This window comes from Polypterus senegalus, chromosome 1 (genome assembly GCF_016835505.1).
Source record: "Polypterus senegalus isolate Bchr_013 chromosome 1, ASM1683550v1, whole genome shotgun sequence".
Classification (NCBI taxonomy): Eukaryota; Metazoa; Chordata; class Cladistia; order Polypteriformes; family Polypteridae; genus Polypterus; species Polypterus senegalus.
The window spans coordinates 268,629,893-268,649,920 of record NC_053154.1 but is presented as its reverse complement, the minus strand read 5'-3'; the positions used below and the strand labels follow the sequence as shown (position 1 = coordinate 268,649,920).

The 20,028-nt window shown below is 38.6% G+C and overlaps 2 protein-coding genes across 4 annotated transcripts in view; both read left to right on the top strand.

Annotated features, from left to right (window-relative positions):
* The window catches only part of si:dkey-275b16.2 (peroxisomal N(1)-acetyl-spermine/spermidine oxidase), a 54,201-nt gene extending 47,674 nt beyond the window's left edge, over window positions 1-6,527 (top strand). Inside the window, exons 6-7 of the mRNA XM_039773743.1 lie at window positions 3,055-3,209; window positions 5,133-6,527. Coding sequence (XP_039629677.1) covers window positions 3,055-3,209; window positions 5,133-5,288 — 311 coding nt within the window. The 3' untranslated portion in view covers window positions 5,289-6,527. The remainder of the gene's footprint in view (window positions 1-3,054; window positions 3,210-5,132) is intronic.
* A 10,414-nt stretch (window positions 6,528-16,941) lies between these two features.
* Window positions 16,942-20,028, top strand: part of mtg1 (mitochondrial ribosome-associated GTPase 1) — a 33,745-nt gene continuing 30,658 nt past the window's right edge. For all 3 annotated transcript variants that reach the window (XR_005636082.1, XM_039773738.1, XM_039773728.1), the window contains exons 1-2: window positions 16,942-17,127; window positions 17,753-17,817. Coding sequence is in view for 2 of the 3 variants with exons in the window: in XM_039773738.1 (XP_039629672.1) it covers window positions 17,025-17,127; window positions 17,753-17,817 (168 nt within the window). In the remaining variant the exon portion in view is untranslated. The remainder of the gene's footprint in view (window positions 17,128-17,752; window positions 17,818-20,028) is intronic.

Sequence of the window (20,028 nt, the reverse complement as noted above, 5' to 3'; positions counted from 1 at the left end):
TTCCCGTGTAGGTAGAAGGCTAAAATTTGGTACTTATTTCGGTGGTATGATGCCACTGTCAGCCTCCATATTGAACTTTTCAACGGTCTTTGTTACGTATGAGCCCATCTTCAAGAAATTTGGTACGCGGGTTCCCAACGCTAACTGAATCCTACTTACGTACATATATACAGTGAACCCTCATTTATCGCGGTTAATCCATTCCAGACTCTACCGTGATAAATGAATTTTCGCGAAGTAGGATTCTTTAATTATTAATCGAATATTTTCGCAGATTATAGAAAAACCTGTTTACGACCTTCTAAATACGTTTTTTAGCATTATTAGAGCCCTCTAGACATGAAATAACACCCTTTAGTCACCATTACACTTGTATTACCCAATATATTAGACAAAAAAAAATAAGACGTATTATACGTTACAAATATCATATTACTAGGCGCACTCGCCTTTTAAGGCGACCGACTTTTATCTTCAATTTTTGTGAGCTCCATGTGTACATCAGGCATGTAAGTGTAGGGAATGAGAACATCAAAGTGCCCATTCATAACATCTCCAGAAAACCTACGTTTTTTTTTATCCCCTCAAGTGCCTGTCCAAAGTCGTACAATGTCAGCCCGAATCTGTACCGCTAAAGACGGAGTTTCATGCACTAAATAAGCTATTAGATCAGAATAAGCAAGCACCATCTCCCCTGATATTTACTACGCGGTGAGGCATTTGTATTCTACCAACATTAATTATTTCCAGAGACATAATTTTGTCTATTTTTCCAGCGCATCGCGCACAAAAGCAAGGGAACGATGAGAGCACCTGAACTCTGCTCACATCGCGTCGCTTTGTACCTCAAGCCACAAGTAGTAAGTCTGTAATAAGCGGAATACCGCTACGCTTTGCACTCGTGGGACAGAAGGACAATCCCGAACACTTTTATATAGTAGATTATTGTACTGTACATTTAATTGCACACAAACACACACAGTTCTTACACACAACCACTAACCTATGAAGGCACGACCTCAGTAGGAGAGTCTTCAGAGGTGGTGCAGTATCTTCAGCAGGTGCGTTGTTGTCTTCTTCCGCTGAAGGAGTACTAGGAGTAGGCAGTGGGTGTCTGGGTGCACGGCTGAAGAACATCTTGATAGGCAGTTGCTGGCGCTGTCTTTTCATATGGGTGAGGAGGCTTTTGTAGGGTATTGCCATCTTTAATCATATCCAAGAGTTTCACCTTCTCCTGGATAGTAAGCATCTTCCTCCAGCGCTTAGTTTTATTGTCAGAAGGCTTATAAAAAGCAGCACGTTTAGGAGCCATCGTAGGGCTTAGATAAAAGTTCTCAGAAAGCGCATGCGTAGTGACGTAAGCGTGTATGAGAAAAAAATCGCAATAGAGTGAAGCCGCGAAAGTCGAAGCGTGATATAGCGAGAGATCACGGTGCGTCCATAGCCTGCAGCTCGGTCACCGTGTGTGGCGGCGTTGGGTCCCCCATCCCAACGCCTCCCACGTTGTTGGCTGCCTGCCTATATAAGGCCGTCTGTCGCTCCAGTCTCTACATTCCCTTCCTTGCTTCGCCACGGGATTCACGTCTCCCTGCTGATGACTACAGCCTTTTTATTTAATCCACGGCTTCTCCGCTGTTTTATTGTTCATTTATTACGATTATAGTTATTGTGTAGGTATTTTAGACTTACTTTACATTGTTCAGGTACCCATTTCCTTTATCATTCCAACCGTACCCCCATTAACATGTCTATCGAGGTGATCACCATCGATCCAAGAACTGTCACTTACCGATTGGTTTCCATGCCCGGAGATGGCACCTACCTTTTCCATTCTCTTTGTTACATATTGCACGGCCATATCAGGCTCACTCTTGATATCCGGAGGAATATTGTGTCTTATGTATTGAATGACTGGGACAGGTTCAAGGTGTTGACTGATGACAGTACAAGAGATAGTTACACTACACAGGAGCACTAGAAGAGTGAAATGCTTAAGCCCTTCACCTATGCATCTGCATGTGAGTTGATAACTGCCGCTGAATTGTTCGGTTGTCACTTTCAAGTGTACCGAAATGGCCAAATATTTTACACCTTTCGACAACCGCCAATGCCTCTTACACATCTTTGATTGACAGGTGACGATTTCAGTAGTGGACACTTTGATGTTTATGAATGTTTAAACTCTCAAAAGCTTGATGTGAAGTTATCGATGAAACCGGTTATATACTTACAACGCTTGACAGATGCCGAATGTCTCTTCAACACAAGTCCTACAAATACTGTCGTAATTGAAACAAACCATGAAACTCAAACCGATTATGACAGCAGCAATCCAAGCTGTGAGATTTGAAACAAGATTACTGTTCACATGGCCAACTGTACGTTGCATACTCAAGAGTAAGCTCAGCGCACAGCTTGTTGATATTACAACCGGAGGGCTGAACTCACAATATGGTATACAAAGAGATCCTTAACAAATAATTATTGGTATATTTTCCCTCAGTTTAAAAAGGTTTAATTTTCTTCTTAATAAAAATTTTAAGGCAGTACTTCGCCGCTGCGAAGCGCAGGTATTTTGCTAGTTGTATTATAAAAGGCAAGGAAGGGCATTGTTGATATTATTTTCAGTTTTATAAAATTCCTTCACTTTAGAACACAATTTCATGTGACAAATTAATATATCCTTTAACACATCATTTTTTTGATGAAGGCAGTATAGTAGCACAGCTAACAGAATCCTGAGCATAAATGTCATCCTGGACATATCCAGTCTATCTTTCCTGTTTCTGGGTCACATTTTCATAGTATATTAATATTTATTTTCCTCCCACCTCCTTATAACATGCATGCTAGGTGGATTGTATGTATTTGGTGTGATGGAGTGAAGGCCTGCAGGTGAGTGTTGTTTGTATGGGAATAGTAACCAATCCAAAATCAATGTTTTGCCTTGCACACAGTGCTGCTGGTTGAGCTCTTTAACCCAACAGTCCTAAACTAATATTTTAAACTACACAGTTATACTTGTTTTAAACTTCTTTTTCTCCTCTTTTTTAGGAGACTCAACTATTACTCCAAAGAGAGTTTTTCGCTCCAAATGGCACAGTGATCTTTATACTAGGGGATCATACAGTTATGTATCGGTTGGATGTTCAATGAGTGACATAGATAACATTGGGCAGCCACTTCCATTGCCTGGAAGTAACTCAAGGGTAATGTTCTTTACTTAATGTTCTCTCTTTCCAAAATAAAATAAATTTCTGAAACAGATATTTTTGATTTTCCATGCTACTTAATGCAGATTAAATTGCTGTATGTTTTTTTCTTTGATCTGATTAAAGTTGTAACATTTTATTTGACATTCTTTAGAATGGAGCAAGGTTAATCAAACAACTATTTAATCGTATTTTTATCCATTACCACCGTTAAGCAGACAGTATTGTAAAGTGTCCAGGGCGCTGAACTATAAAACACAAGGTTTCTGGTTCTGTTCCTTGTTCCATCTTCAGTCACTTAACTTGCCTCTTTTTTGATTGTCCAAGATACAGTATATATAAACCATTACAATAAGTGCTGATCTTTGATATTGCTTTCTTAAAATCATCAGGCCGACAAATAATAGTGAGTTAATTAAGTACAGATTGACAAGCTACTCTATATTGGGCTGAGTCATCTGTTCCCTTTGTAATTTTTCTAATGTTCTAATGTCCCATGGCTGTCTCCAACATTTTCCTTCACATATTCTGATTCTGTCCCAGTCTTTCTTGCTTCCTCTTGACTTAAGTAGGTCATTCTTTCTTTGTTCTGTTTTGTCTCTGCTGATATTTCATCATTACTGTAGAATCCCCTCTGTTTAGATATCTCAACTCTGCGTTTTATCTTACATCAAAGGAAGCTTTTCGGTCTGGTTAGTCTTGCTGCTGAACATCTCCTTTACATCACACCAGGAATTTCCTGAACTTATCAATGTTGATAGCTAGTTATCTTCCGTTTTACAACTGCTACTTGTGGAGCTGTCTGATCTCAGGTCAACACAGTATCCATTAAAGCCATCAAGCAGTGGAGTGCATCTGTTCGGTGCTTTAAAGTCAGCTGTTCCCGGAAGCTTCTCTTTCTAAATTCTTTATTACTCTACATGCTTGATAAATTTCCAATAAGTAATCAAACAAAAGTGGTTGATCCTCACACAATATGGACCAATTTTAACAGCCAAAATACACTCTTCTTTGATGTTCTGAAATTTGGCCTTTGTTAAATATTTAAGTTTGTAAACTATTAATGTATTTTTTTAAATATCGTATTGTAACTATGAAATTCTTGTGTAATCAACAACTTTTTTTGCAACAGGAATAGTTAATATATTTACAGATACTGTATGTATGGATTAAATTGTACGTACTGTTTAGAAATATACATTCAGTTCATACCACAGAATAATAAGTAACCATCATAAACAAGTGCCTGTACAACTCCTGATTTTAAAATACCCTAAACTGAATACACTTTTATATCAGGAAGGCCAGACTAAGTGCAGATGATTTACAAAACATTAGAGTAGCCTTAAGGATCCTGCTTTATAGGACAAAGAGCAACATGGACAGTTTAGCTCTGGCCATACAGCTGAGTATTAACATCCCATGCCAAGATTAAAAGAACTTCCAGGAGGTCATTAGGAGAAATACAGTCCTACTGGTTTGGTACACAAGTTAATATTAAACAAAAAACTTAACTCACAAACTTTCCAAAAGCATAGTGTTTTCATTTTATATGTTCAGCATTTTTATATTTTCCCATTTGCAGTTGTCCTTCATTGGAAATGTTTATTCAAAAAACTAGTAAATTTTTTTTTCTATTCGTTTCAAGAATTTTATTTTTCCTTAAGATGAGTTGCAGCAGAATAATGTGTTATTTTACTAATTATAACCTTAACTTGTTTTTGGCTAAAAGCATTTAAAATACATTTTAAAGCTTAAAAGGAAATACCATTTTATTTAAATTAATAACACATTATAAATAAGGTGAATAAACTGGCAATGTCTTGCATGTTAATCAATAAATAAAATAACAATTTCAATTTACTCTGTACACATGACAATAATGACCCTATAAACCTATTCAATTTTTTTTTCCTTTAGCCATTTCAGGTTCTGTTTGCTGGAGAAGCCACTCACCCATCTTTTTATTCCACTACCCATGGTGCTTTGCTGTCTGGATGGAGAGAAGCTGACAGATTAATATCTTACTTCGCTCCATCAGTTCCTGAGACTGGAAGTCTCAATTCAAAGCTGTGAAGACAATGCTATTAATTATAATTGTCTCTGAAATTGAAAAGTTTTATTTTCCTAGTGTTAAATATATATTCTGATTCAGTGCCTTGGATGCTGTGTAGTCTTTCAAATTCTTTTTTTCTTAATATTTTATTATTTGAACTAGCAAAACTCATCACAAATGACAAGGAAGAGCAAAAGAAAATAACTTGTGAATTTCCTTTTTTTTTCATTAATGAAGCCACCTTTAATAAATGACTAGCTGTACCCATGCTGCAAGTGTCTGCACGCTCCTGATTATAAAATCTCCTACACTGAGTACACTTTGTATCTGGTGTGTCTGCCTGACATGTCGTGACCGAATGAGCTGACTTTAGTGAGCAGCTTCTTGTACCCTTGCAGCAGTAGCTCCCCAAAGTATCTGACTGAAACACTACGACTGACAAAGCATCCTTCTTTCTTCAGCAGTTGGAAAGTTACCCTTTTCCACTTTTTTAGTGTTTCAGTATTTCTTCTGAGATGCTGCATTGCTTTCATTTTATTAGCTTTGACTATGAATGAGATGGGCCATTACCCCAATCTGCATTCTTTTTAATTGATCCTACATACATGTATAAAATAAAAACAATTTACATTTTTAAGTGAGGGTAACCCACAGATGAACAGACTATGTAAACATTTCTTAGCATTTCTTTGTCTTTAATGGTGAAGCTTTCAAGTCCTTCTAGACAACATCTAATCTTTAACTCATTTTAAAGTCAGCTTATAAAACATATTCTGCTTTCAGTAATCCTGGGCCACTATAAGGTATTCCTCCAATGTCAGTATTATATTACTCTTTTGAAACTTTCCAGTTATAATCTACATTAAGGTATGTTCATTTTTGCTTTTAGCAACACCTTTTGTTTAGAATAAAAAATACCCGTAAGGGAGAGTAATGCACAGATAGACAGACATACATACACTGGCTGTTGTGTACAGCTCAGCACACACAGATATAACAAAGCAAAATATATTTTCATTGAAATACAGACATATTTCACATAAAATTATTATGTTCAAGAATATTGACAAGATTACTGTGATTATTATGTAATGATTTTTAGATAAATATCCCTGCTCATTATTTGCACTTTTGTATCACTTCAGATTTTTTTAAGTATTTTAAAAGCATAGCAACTTTCTAAAATTGTATTAATACACATTTATACCTCAGAGTTGTTATACACTTATAAGATCTGCCCATTTTACAAATTTTAAATTTGTTTTCTTCTTTTAATGAATTTATAATGTATTGATTCCTATGAATAAAATAATTTAAAAACTCCTCCTTTGCCCATTCTTTATATTCTAAAACAGGATCACAAATGTTGGCATTTGGCTGGCTGACAAAGGTCATATAGTTAAAGCATGCTAGTTCAGTGAACACTACCAGTATTGAGGTGTCACCATTTTACTTGCAAGTCTTGAGCAGAACCTGACAATTTCACATTCTAGAGTGCCAGGCAGAAAGACCCACACAGACATTCAAATAATGTGCCACCTAGAGAAGGACTGAAATGAAGGAGGTCTCAAACAGCAGTGCTAACCACTGTATTTCCCTACCACTTGCAAATAACCAATTTAGGTGCAACTGTATATTTGATCATTATGTTATCTATTTAACTAAAGTAAGAAAGTATGAGAAAGGAAAAAATATAGATAGATAGATAGATAGATAGATAGATAGATAGATAGATAGATAGATAGATAGATAGATAGATAGATAGATAGTGTCACAGATGTCTGGGGTTCTTACCTGACCGGGATGACTGGAGGGACCGGATAGAGACATTAAAAGCTTCTCGGTCAGGAGGACACAACCACCCTAGAGCAAGAGAGGACCATGGGAGAGGAGGAGAGACATTCCAACTCGTTGGGATAGGTGGCCACCGCCAGGGGGCGCCTTAAGCCTCCTAGAACCCGGGAGAACTTTACTTCCGGCACACTTGGCAAGATGGAGGAACCTGCCAGGGACGCCCGGAGTGCCTCCGGGGCAAAGGGCAGCACTTCCGCCACACCAGGAAGTGCTGCCGGAAGTTTGTTTCCAGCCACCTGGAATGCATCCAGACGGGAATAAAAGGGCCCGCCTCCTAACAGTCGACGAGCCACAGCTGAGACAGAGAGAGAGAGAGAGAGAGAAAAATTCATTGTGGTGATTATTGCTAAGTGCTTTGTGTGTTGTTCGGGACTGAAACCTGTGTTTATTTATGTTAAATAAACGTGTGACTTTTATAAAGATGTGGTCTCCGACTGGTGGTGTTTGCGCAAGTCTCACAATAGATAGATAGATCTTTATTGTCATTGTCACTTTTAGAAATGTTTTAATCTTAGTAGATAGTAGGTGATCAAAGATTGCAAATATGTCAAGAATTTCTCTCTTTTAAGAAATAACTTTAGTGCTAGTAGATACTGGTACTGTATTGATGAAGCCCTGATGTATTATGAAAAAGTCACAGTCGTTCCTTGTTGAATGGATGTTATTTTTAAAACAACACATCTCTTTGCTCAGTGCATTCCATTAAGCTTTACACCTGTAATAGAGCAACATTTTTATTTCAAACAAAGTGTAGTAAACTTTATTACATTATTGTGTTCGTAGATCTATGGTCCTCCATCCAGCATTACTCCAAAAAGTGCTCATAAAGAATGAAGATATATATTATCCCAAATGATGCTTCATAGACAAAGTGATACTTCAAAGACAAAAACTGTAGTCCAGCATACTTCTTTGACTATGTGAGCAGACGACCGAAGACGCCTCTCATGAGTAATCCAGAATGAATCTTTAATAGTGTAAATTGTACTATGATGTATGCAATATAAAATTTTGAACATGATTAGTCCATGTATTGCTCAAGCTTAGGCAGAATATATTTTTTAAGAACTGACATCCATCTGCTGTAGCACTAATCATTTTTTAATCCTTATCCTAATCCCAAATTAGATTTGTGGTGGATTTCATCCATTGAAGGCTAATGGAGGCGAATTAGGGTCAATATTAGCCCAATAGGTACCATTCCCAAATGATAAGGTGCCACATGAGGAGTATGGCATCAAACTATAAAAAGTTGGAGTTCAGGGTGATGTTTTTACATGGGTGCAGAATTGGCTCAGACACAGGAAGCAGAGGGTGATGGTGCGAGGAACCTCATCAGGAATTGGCCGATGTTAAGAGTGGTGTTCCACAGGGGTCAGTGCTAGGGCCACTGCTATTTTTAATATATATAAATGATTTAGATAGGAATATAAGTAACCAGTTAGTTAAGTTTACAAATGACACCAAGATAGGTGGTTTGGTAGATAATTTGGAATCCGTTAAATCATTACAAAAGGACTTGGACAGCGTACAGTCTTGGGCAGATTTGTGGCAGATAAAATATAATGTCGGTCAGTGTAAAGTATTACACATAGGAAGTAAAAATGTTAGGTTAGAATGCACAATTGGAGGTTTGAAAATAGACAATACACCTTATGAGAAGGATTGGGAGTCATAGCCATTAAGAAGGCAAACAGAATGTAAGGTTATAGCACGATATGTGGCGTGTAAGTCCAAGGAGGTTATGCTTAAGTTTTTTAATGCACTGGTGAGGCCTCATCATGAGTACTGTGTGAAGTTTTGGTCTCCAGGCTACAAAAAGGACATAGCAGCACTAGAAAAGGTCCAGAGAAGAGCAACTAGGCTGATTCCAGGACTAAAGGGTATGAATTACTGTATGAAGAAAGATTAAAAGAGCTGAGCCTTTTCAGTTTAAGCAAAAGAATATTAATAAGTGACATGATTGAAGTGTTTAAATTATGAAGGGAATTAGTACAGTGGATCGAGACTTGTATTTTAAAATGAGTTCATCAAGAACACGGGGACACAATTGGAAACTTGTTAAGGGTAAATTTCGCACAAATATTAGGAAGGTTTTCTTTACACAGAAAATCATAGACTGTAAGAGTAAGCTACCAAGTAGTGTGGTAGATAGTAAGACTTTAGGGACTTTTAAATCTAGATTTGATGATTTTTCAGAAGGATTAAGTGGAAAGGACTGGTAAGCTTTGTTGGGCTGAATGGCCTGTTCTAATGTTCTAATAAGCACATCATTGCATGTAAATAGCATGAAACATACTGTATTAAATTTATTAATAATTTACCACCAGTTTTCCCTGCATAAAATTAAAGATTAACCCACTCACCTCAGATCTACACAAGATATGGCCAGCACCCATAACACCTACACTTCAGAAAAGGTAATTCATCCATCCATCCATTATCCAACTATATCCTAACTACAGGGTCACGGGTATCTGCTGGAGCCAATCCCAGCCAACACATGACGCAAGGCAGAAAATAAACCCTGGGTAGGGCGCCGGCCCACCGCAGCAGATAATTCACCTGAAGTTAAGAATGTTTGGGCCTGGTTAATATCTGGATGGGAGACCATTTAGGAAAAACCTGGGTTTCTGCTGGAAGAGGTGTTGAGGCCATCAAGGGTCATTTATTCTTTGGTCTGTGTGTGGATTGCAAAGCCTTAGCCTTGGCACCTTGCCTCACATGGAATGTAAAATTGAGTTGCTGACTTTTGTGGTGATAAAAGATCCCTGGACGTAATTTCAAAAAGAATAAGGTGTTTCTGGCTAAATTGCCCTTTATGGCATATTCATTGTAATCATCCCCTGTCCCTTACTTGCAATTTCTCTCACCTCTTTGCCACCTAATATTTAATGTGTGGTGAGCATTCTGGCACAACAATGGCAACTGTCAAATCAACCAGGTGGAGCTACGCATTGCTGGTGGTTAAAGTAGTTTGCCACTTTTTATGGAAAGATTTTTGAGTAGTGTAATTACATATAAATGTAATTAGTTATCATTAATATTTCTGAAGGAATGAAAGTCTCCCATTTCTTGAAAATTGCAGCTTGTCCAGTGTTACTGCTTTTAGAACAATAAATTGTAGTTATGTAAAAATATGGCTGAGTTTTTATATTTTTCCTACAACTTGAGATTCTTGGTTTCAAATCTAAGCCCAAGCACTGCATGCGTGACGTTTACATGCCATCCCCATGTCTTTGTATATTTTGTTCTGTTTCCTGCGGTTTTGCTCCCACATTCTAAATACATGGAGGTTTGCTTTACTGACAACTCTAAACTGGTCTTGTATGAGCAGGCATGGGCTTATGTGAGTGTGACCTGCCATTAAGTCCATCTAGAGTTAGTTTGGATAGGCAAAAAGTTATTTAAAGAGATGCTGGATATTAAAGTCATTTTTCAATTTCTTTATATATCATCACTCCATGTGCTACAATGTTGATCTTTGCCATCATTTTGAAATTACTGCAAACATTAAAGAGCTCCACAAATGAAGGGACACAGGCATGTTTTTATGAACACATGCGTATAAAACGGTGCTTGTTTAAGCCTACGTTTCCAGATTGTGGATGCCACAAAGTCAATAAGGAAGGGCTGAAGAACATGCAAAGTCTCACAGGTTTGTAAGTTAAACAATATGAACAAACATTGTAGAGAAGTATTTGTATTGAAATTTTTATGGGTTAGTAATGGAAGCTATAGAAATGGGCACAAAGCCTGTGCTACTGTACTTGCCAGCCAAGGCTTAATACAAGATGTATGGTTGCTGTGTTTGTTGTGGGTCATGGCTTCTCCGTGTAGAAATGTGAATTGAAACAGGGCTGCACTGATTCAACTGACTGTAAAAAAATCCTAATAAAGCATCTGAGCAACAGACCCCAGTGATATTTCATAGCTGATTGGACAACTATGATCAGATTCAAAGTTCAGGCCACAGTCAAGAATGTAATCAGGGCTTAACAGAAAGAGTGAACGAATTCATAGAAAGTAACAAAGTTTTAAGCAAGAAGAGTCAGGTTTCCAATTGCAAATTGTTACAGTTTAGCTCTAAAATGTTTGGTCGACATCTAAGCACAGCAATCACCACAGAAGGTGTTTTGCAATAGGCTGCCCAAATGGCAAGAGGTTATTACCAACCTGGCAAAGGTCATAAAGGCTCTTACAATAACCCTTGACAAGAAAATGAGAAACTTGTGTTTAGTGTGGGGCAAGGAAGCAATACAACTTGTTAAGTGTGATGTTCTCGGAATGTGGTCATGAGTACACAGATTCATAAAACAGTGTTCAATCAATCAATCAATCAATCAATCAACATTTATTTATATAGCACATATTCATACAAAAAAAAATGAAATGTAGCTCAAAGTGCTTTACAACATGAATAGAAAAATAGAAGACACAATAAAAAATAAACATAAGTCAACATTAATTAATATAGTATAAGAGTAAGGTCCGATGGCCAGGGTGGACAGAAAAAACAAAAAAAAACTCCAAAGGCTGGAGAAGAAAATAAAATCTGTAGGGGTTCCAGACCACGAGACCGCCCAGTCCCCTCTGGGCAATCTACCTAACATAAGTCAAACAGTCCTCTTTGTATTTAGGGTTTTCATGGAAGGACCTGATGATGATGGTCACGTAGACTTCTGGCTTTCAGTCCATCAATGTTGGTGCATCATGATGCTTTGAGTAGGTGGTGGTGGCACAGGCCGCCACCACAAAGAAACCGGAAAAAGAAACAGAAGAGAGAGTAGTGTTGTGCCCTTTCTTTGTATTGACATGAGTGAAATACTCATGAGATAAAGGGCTTCAAATGCAAAGTGTTTATTCAGCAGCTCCAAAGCTCTGAGCAAACAATAATCATTGACAGTGAGGTTTCGGCACCTTTCCTTTTTGTCGCAGCTGCCATTGTTGCATCTCTCTAGCTGAAGTATAGAACATATTCTAAGCAAAATTCAAGGCAGAAGGAGTCAGATGCCCAGAGCAACTGCATTTTGCTGTGATTTAAGGTGTAGGATATTTGGTAGACATCCTCACCATGGCAGCTGCTTTCTAACAGAATGCCTGGAAGGCATGATTTCATCAACTTGGCAAAGGCCAGTGGACTTGCAAGAAACTTCCACAAGAGAGACAGAAACTAATGTTAGTGATAGTGGAATAGAACCACAAAGAAGCAATAAACCTCAATATGTGTGGTGTCCTCGGAGTGTTGTGAGGGACACCAGCAAGGGATTGGGGGCTTGAGAATTTTCCCTGGCAGCAAACTATTAAGGCATACCATAGGATGATAGAAGGAAGGCATCTTGGCTTATCTTTGCCTGGCTCTGTAGCGACAGAGAGCAGGTGGTGTCCATTCTGTTACCTCTGAACACTAGAGGTTTGGCAACCCTGCAGATGCCATTGATACCTGACCTTCTTCTAACAAGCTCATCGTGATCTCTTTAACTTCAGAGCTGACTGTACAAAAAAAAAATGTGAATCCTGCCTAGCACCTGATGTTATTGGTATCAGCGTCAGCTCTCCACAAACATACGACAGAAAACACATTCAGAAAATAGTATTACACCCTTTCTTTGTATCCATGTGGGTGACTTACTCACACAGCAAATGGGATTTGAATGCCAAGTGTTTATTCAGCAACTCCATTGCACGCAGCAAACAAAAATCATTGACAATGTGGGTCAACACCTTTGCTTTTTATTGCAACTTCCATTGTTGTGGCATATTAACCCAGACAAGGACCATACCCATTCTGACCCACCACCAATGCCTACAAACAAACAACTGCTGCTGTCGGACCTGACCCATGCACAATACAACATTGTGATGCAGAGCGTGCCTTGTCATTGGTTTCCACTTAAACAGTCTTGTGCATATAATGCTTGTCAGCTGACATACGATTACCTAAATATTCAAGATTTGTTTGATATATTTTTATATTTATTGGCCAAGTATTATCATGTACAAGGATTTTGACTCTGTTTTCTTGATAACTCACCAGGTTTAGTTACATGACAGACATACACAATTGATAAGAACATACCTGAGATAAATACAAGACAGAGAATGAAACCATAAGCATACAAAGTGCAAGAAATACTGAAATCAACAAGGAATTAAGTATTAGGTATATGTAACAACATTACTGATTGAAAGAAGTTGGGTGGGTGTGCCAAGACTGAGCAAGAACAGCTGAGTTAACCATTTGTGAACATGATGGCCTTTAGAAATGAACTGTTCTTATATCTGCTTGTTTTGGTGTCTTTTAGACCAGCAGATGGGAGAAGTTCAAAGAGGTTGAGGCCTGGTTGGCAGGGGTCGGCAATGATTTTCCCTGCCTGCTTCATGACTGGAATAGTACATGTCCTGTAACGTGGGAAGACTGGTGCCAGTGATCTTTTTGGCAGACCTGACTATTCATTGTAGCCTGTTCTTGTCATGTTTAGTTGCTGATTAAAAAAACAAGCTGTAATGGATAAGCTGAGAACAGACTCAATGATTGCTGTGTAGAACTGAATCAACAACCCCTGACGTAGATTGAACTCCCTCAACTGTCACACTAAGTACATCTGCTACTGTGCCTTTTTATGATGGAATCTTTGTTGGTCTTCCATGCCAAGTCCCGGGTGATTATAATCCCATAAATATGAATGATTCCACAACTGACACATTATTTTTAAATATAAAGAGGGGAGGTTCTGTTGGGATCCCTCCTGAAATTGTTGTGGCAGAGGTCACGGCAGCCGCACTTTTCTCAAGAAAGCACACAAAGTCTCAGGAAGGCAGCAGAATCAGGCTTTTATTACGTGATGTGTACATGGACTCAAATCAAGTGAAATGAGCGCCCAAGAATGGGCAAACTATACTTGTTTTACAATTCTTATCTCCCAACACATTTGTCTCTGTTACCTGACTCCCTATCATTCCATTCCACGCTATCCTATGTCCAATTGATCCCACCAATATTTCCCAGTTCACTGGGCGTCTTTCCCATTCATCACATATGCTTGACAGGGCCTAGTACTGGTCCAGTTGTCTCCAACAATATTTACAACCTCAAGTTCATATCTCTTATCCGGAGTAATGGAAATCACTCTCCCCATCCTTCATTGCGCACTTGACCTTCAGTCTATAATATATTGGTGGTTTCTAGCTTGTTCAAATACATAAAAAATAACAGGCGTGAAAGAACCAGCCTCGACACACACAAAATGGTTTTGGGCAGCCACCCATATATTGTCCCTGGCTGGAAAAAGGTATGAAACTTGGCACTGATGTGCATAAGCTGGAGTTTCTGATTGAATTAAACTGTTAAGCCAAACATGGCAGCTTTGAAAGACTTTGCAGGAAGTGATGTCATCAATTTCAACACTGGAAGTGACGTCGCTCTTGATGGCCAGAACCGGACGTGACATCAGTCTTAAGGTCTGGAACCAGAAATGAATCTTTCTTGGGATGGAACTAAAAGTGACGTCTTTTTTGGGGCTGGAACCTGAAGTGACATCTTTGGGGGTCCTTGGCCAACCCCAGGGGTGCCTGGATGGTTCCCAAGCCCTGGAGGACAGCACTTCCGCCACACCATGAACTGCTGCTGGAAGACCATCTCAGAGCACCTGGAGCACATCCGGAGCATTATAAAAGGGGCTGCCTCACTCCATTCGAGAGCTGGAGTTGGGAGGAGGAAGACGGAGCTTGTGAGAGAGGAGTGGAGGTGGCCGAAGAAAGGAATAGGACTGAGTAGTCGTGTGTGAGTTGGTCGAACCAATTGTATAAGTGTAAATAAACCATGTGTTGTGGACATTTGGTGTCATGTCTGTCTGTGGCCAGGCTATCTGTTACAATAGATAGACAGATAAATATAACAAGCAACAAGATCTCCCCTCAAATACACACTAGGATTACTATAAACTGACTTAGCAAAAGAAAAAAGAACAATTGCATTGAGGTATTATAAAGGCGTATTGCTGTTGGTATAAAGGAGCCTTAATATCGTTTCTTGGTACAATATGATATGCACTGATATTAAAAAGCACTGAATCAAGAAAAGCTCTTTAGTAAGGACAATTGTAGAAGGTAGTATGATAGAACAATATTAAGCACTGGGGCCTCATGGGTCCAGCATCCTGGGTTGAAATCTGGGTTGTTGTCAGTATGGAGGTTGAATATTCTCCCTGTGTACAGGTGGGTTTTCTTCCTACCACCCCAAAGACCCATGTGTTAGATTAATTTGCAAATCCAAATTGGCCCATCATGGGTGTGTACATACAGTATGTAGGACCTGATACGTGCTTATCCGTCTGTTTTCTGAACCTTCTTTCCATTATAAAGGACAGTGAAGCCTGTTCTGCAGTGCTTAAAGTGGGGCGGTACTCACTGGTATGTAGTACCGCCACCTCTTCTAATTTTAACATAAAGTACCTGGCACCTCTTCTTAGCATACCAGTGAATGACGGCACCTCTTTGGAGATTTTCACAAGGGGCGCACACCACTGCTGTCCATTTGATTATAATTGTATCACAAAGATGCAACAATGTATGTTTCACTATACCAGCACCTTTTCTTAGCATATTAGTAAACACCAGCACCTCCTCAGGAATCTTCACAGGGGACACCACACTGAACAACACCCCACATTATTTGATTGAATGTGTCTGTATCGCCACAGATTGAGTGAATCCAGTAATTTGATTCCATGCAAAGAACTGCTTTTCTGGAACTTTAGGCTATACATCCATTCATCCTGTGTTTCTCAGTCTTGGGGTACCATTCTGCGGTCTGTTTCTTATTCCAACTTATTTATTAATCAGTGGTCACTTTCTGTGTTTAACAGGACTTCTAGTTTAATTGAATGTGTTATGTTGTTCATACATTAAAAATGGAAAAAGACAATCCCTGTCAGTATTACTTTGCTATGGAATTTAGAAAGAGGTTTTCTTATTTTATTTACAGAAAATGATTAGTTTTTCTAAGCACATTTATTAAGATTTCACACTTTTATTCTTGTGTCAGTGTTTATCATTGATATCCATATGAAGCCCACCATCTTAATTACATATAGCACCACTCATAGAGTACAGCATCACAGGGTGCAAACTAGGATAAATAAAAAGAAAATGAACACTTAATATTTATATTTATGTAACAAGTTATCTTTTCGAAGTTGGATGGAATCCTTTTTAGAAACAGAAAGAATTGGATGGAGGCAGATTTCTGTTTCAAAGAAAAACGGTATTCTCTGCAACCGTTACCACATGACATGGCCAAATCGAAACAATGGCAATCGTGCTTCCTCTCAGATCTTGAATGCCTAACTTTCTAATCACTACTTTGTAACACATTACAACTTGACAGAGAAATGAACATTGCAAGTCTAAATGTAGCTACATTAGGCATACAGTATACAACACACACACACACACACACACACACACACATATATATATATATATATATATATATATATATATATATATATATATATCCATTTTAATATTGTAATTCTAATATAATGAACATTTACCCCTCTAATTTAACCCTTTATGCGATACAGCGTATAAACGACAGTCTGTACTCAGCTAGTGTTTTCTAAACTCAGCTTGGAAAAATAATAATCTTTCTTTTTTAAAGTTTTAAGACAGATCCTTTAAACAGTACGAGCAAATTAGATATTTGTTGAAATTATTAGCAGGGCGAAAGCGTAATTTCCGTGATCTGCCAAAACAGTAAAGCTGTACTTTGAACGCTAGGAACCCTTGAAGATGGTCTGGAGAGCCAACCGGATTTGATTTTAGGCTACGCATTGTGACAGCGCTGGCTTCATGTGACTATACTACAAGTGGATATCATTGGACCGATCTGCAAAAACATGAGAACGTCTGTGTTGTTGAAAAACGTCGCAAAATTTAGGGATGTTTTTGATTTTGGTGGCCGAAATGTCGTGAGCTGGTTTCCTGGCCACATGGCGAAAGGTATGCCTTTCTGACAGAAATGAAGCATTCATTGTGATAAAAAAATACTGTTATATTTTTAAACGGATTGATGTGTGACATTAACCTCATATTATCAATATCATTGATAGGTTTTTGACACTTCATTGATAGGTTTTTGACACTTCATTACTTTCATAAAAAATTGTTTAAGCATTTGTTTATTCACGAGTGACATCTAATGGCAGGGAATAGAAGTGCTACGTAACTGTCAAAGTTACTGCTTTGCTTGTAGTACAGTACTATGGTGTTGCGCCGTGTTAGTTATTATGGACGTAGTGAGAAGTCATGCAAAATGACAGCTTTATTGGCTAACTAAAAAGATTACAATATGCAAGCTTTCGAGGCAAGTCATGCCCCATCTTTCCTGCACAATGTATAGTAGTTTTAAGTAGTTATGATATTTATGTGCGGGTGTCCTCAGTGATAGATTTATGCCCGTCCAAGGCTACTTTCTGACTCGCAGACGCTTTCGTTGTTGTTGTTATTCTCCGCAACTTGCCACCTCGATTTGGGAAAATGATGTGCTCAGTAAAAAAAATTAGCCTGTTGTGCTTAAATGATGAAAATCATACAGTTTATTTTGTTTTGTTTTGTTTTGTTCCAGGATTAAGACAGATGAAAGCCTCGCTGAGAAACGTTGACTGTGTTATTGAAATTCATGATGCCCGAATATCCTTTGTTACAAGTCCATCTGAGGACTTTTTTGTCAAAAGGTTTTGTTTTTAAATTAATTTGCTTCTTTTCACTTTAGTAAATGTAAGTGATTTTTTACTGTGAGTTTTGCAGGTCTCAATTCCACAGCATTTCATGTTTGTTAACTTCTTTCTGCTGCTCCCGTTAGGGGTTGCCACAATGGATCATCTTCTTCCATATCTTTCTGTCCTCTGCATCTTGCTCTGTTACACCCTTCACCTGCATGTCCTCTCTCACCACATCCATAAACCTTCTCTTAGACCTTCCTCTTTTCCTCTTGCCTGGCAGCTCTATCCTTAAAATCCTTTCCCCAATATACCCAGCATCTCTCTGAGGACAAGTCCAAACCAATGCAATCTCGCCTCTCTGACTTTGTCTCCCAAACGTCCAACTTGAGCTGACCCTCTAATGTACTCATTTCTAATCCTGTCCATCCTTATCACACCCAATGCAAATCTTAGCATCTTTAACTCTGCCACCTCCAGCTCTGTCTATTGCGTTCTGGTCAATGCCACTGCCTCCAATTCATATAATATAGCTGGTCTTACTGTCGTCCTGTAGACCTTCCCTTTCATTCTTTCTGATAACCATCTGTCTCAAATTAGTCTTGATACTCTTCTCCATCCATTCCACTGTGCCTGCATCCTCTTTTTCATCTCTTCTCCACAATCCCCGTTACTCTGTACTGTTGATCCCAAATATTTAAACTCATCCACTTTCACCAACTCTACTCCCTGCATCCTCACCATTCCACTGAACTCCCTTTCATTTACACACATGTATTCTGTCTTGTTCCTACTGACCTTCATTCCTCTCCTCTCTAGAGCATATCTCCACCTCTCCAGGGTCTCCTCAACTTGCTCCCTACTGTAGCTACAGATCACAATGTTATCAGTAAACATCATCATCCATTGGAACTCCTGTCTAACCTTGTCTGTCAACCTGTCCATCACCATTACAAATAAGAAAGGGCTCAGAGCTGATCCCTGATGAAATCCCACCACCACATTGAATACATCTGTCACTCCTACCACAGACCTCACCACTGTCACACTTCCCTCGTACATATCCTGTACAAATCTTACATACTTCTCTGCCACTCCCGACTTCCTCATACAATACCACAACTCATCTCCCTGTCATATTCTTTCTCCAGGTCCACAAAGACGCAATGCAACTCCTTCTGGCCTTCTCTATACTTCTCCATCAACACCCTCAAAGCAAACATCGCACCTGTGGTGCTATTTCCTGGCATGAACTGCTTGTTCATTAACAATGAGGCAAAAGCCTAAAACAGTCAGTAGGTCTCTGCCATACTTGATACGATTTACACTCATCTATGTTAAAATAGTCAAAAACGATACCTCACGTTGTTGTGTTTGAAATTTGTCGTTTTTAACCATCAGGGAGTGGCTGTTAGAGAGTTAGGACCACCGGCAAAGAATCAAATATCAAAATATTATCATACTTGCATAGTGAATGGGTACAATGTCAATCTGTTTTGATCATCATATGCATTTAGGCGACTCTCTTCATCAGATATGTTAGCCCTTATGTCCCATTTTCTTTTGTGTGTCTTGTTGCCTTTGTTCATCGGGCATCGTAGCCCTCCTGTGGACACCAAACACTTGGTATTTTGCAGTGCCGTGTATATGAATTTATGATCAGCAACCTTGAAATTACATAAAATTACACTGCACTTGGCAATGTGACTGTTTTCTTTTAGGGGGTGTTAGCTCCCTGGAAATACATTTGTTTTGTAATTGCAGCGTCTTAAGTAACCCGAAACTATAGAGATACCAGGGGGCTTCGCCCCCTGCTCGCTTTGCTCACCAAACCCCATTTTTGTTTTTCCGGATACACACTTTTAAGATTTTGTTTTTATGTAAAAACAATATTTTTAATCTTTCGAGTCCCAATATGCTCAATCTTTTTAATGAGGTCAGTGAGACATGTGTTTAATGACTTTGTACCATAATTCAGGATAGTTTTCTCTGTTTGGAATTTCAGCACAGACAAAGCGATCATCAGCAGTTAATAATTTTTTTGCAAAGTAACCAATAAATGCATGTGAGGTAAACTCCGTTTTTGAAATTCTCTTGACTTAAACTTCAAATGCTTACAATATTTACATACTTCTGACATATCACCTATGTCCATATATTTGATCTCTATTCGCCTTTTTGT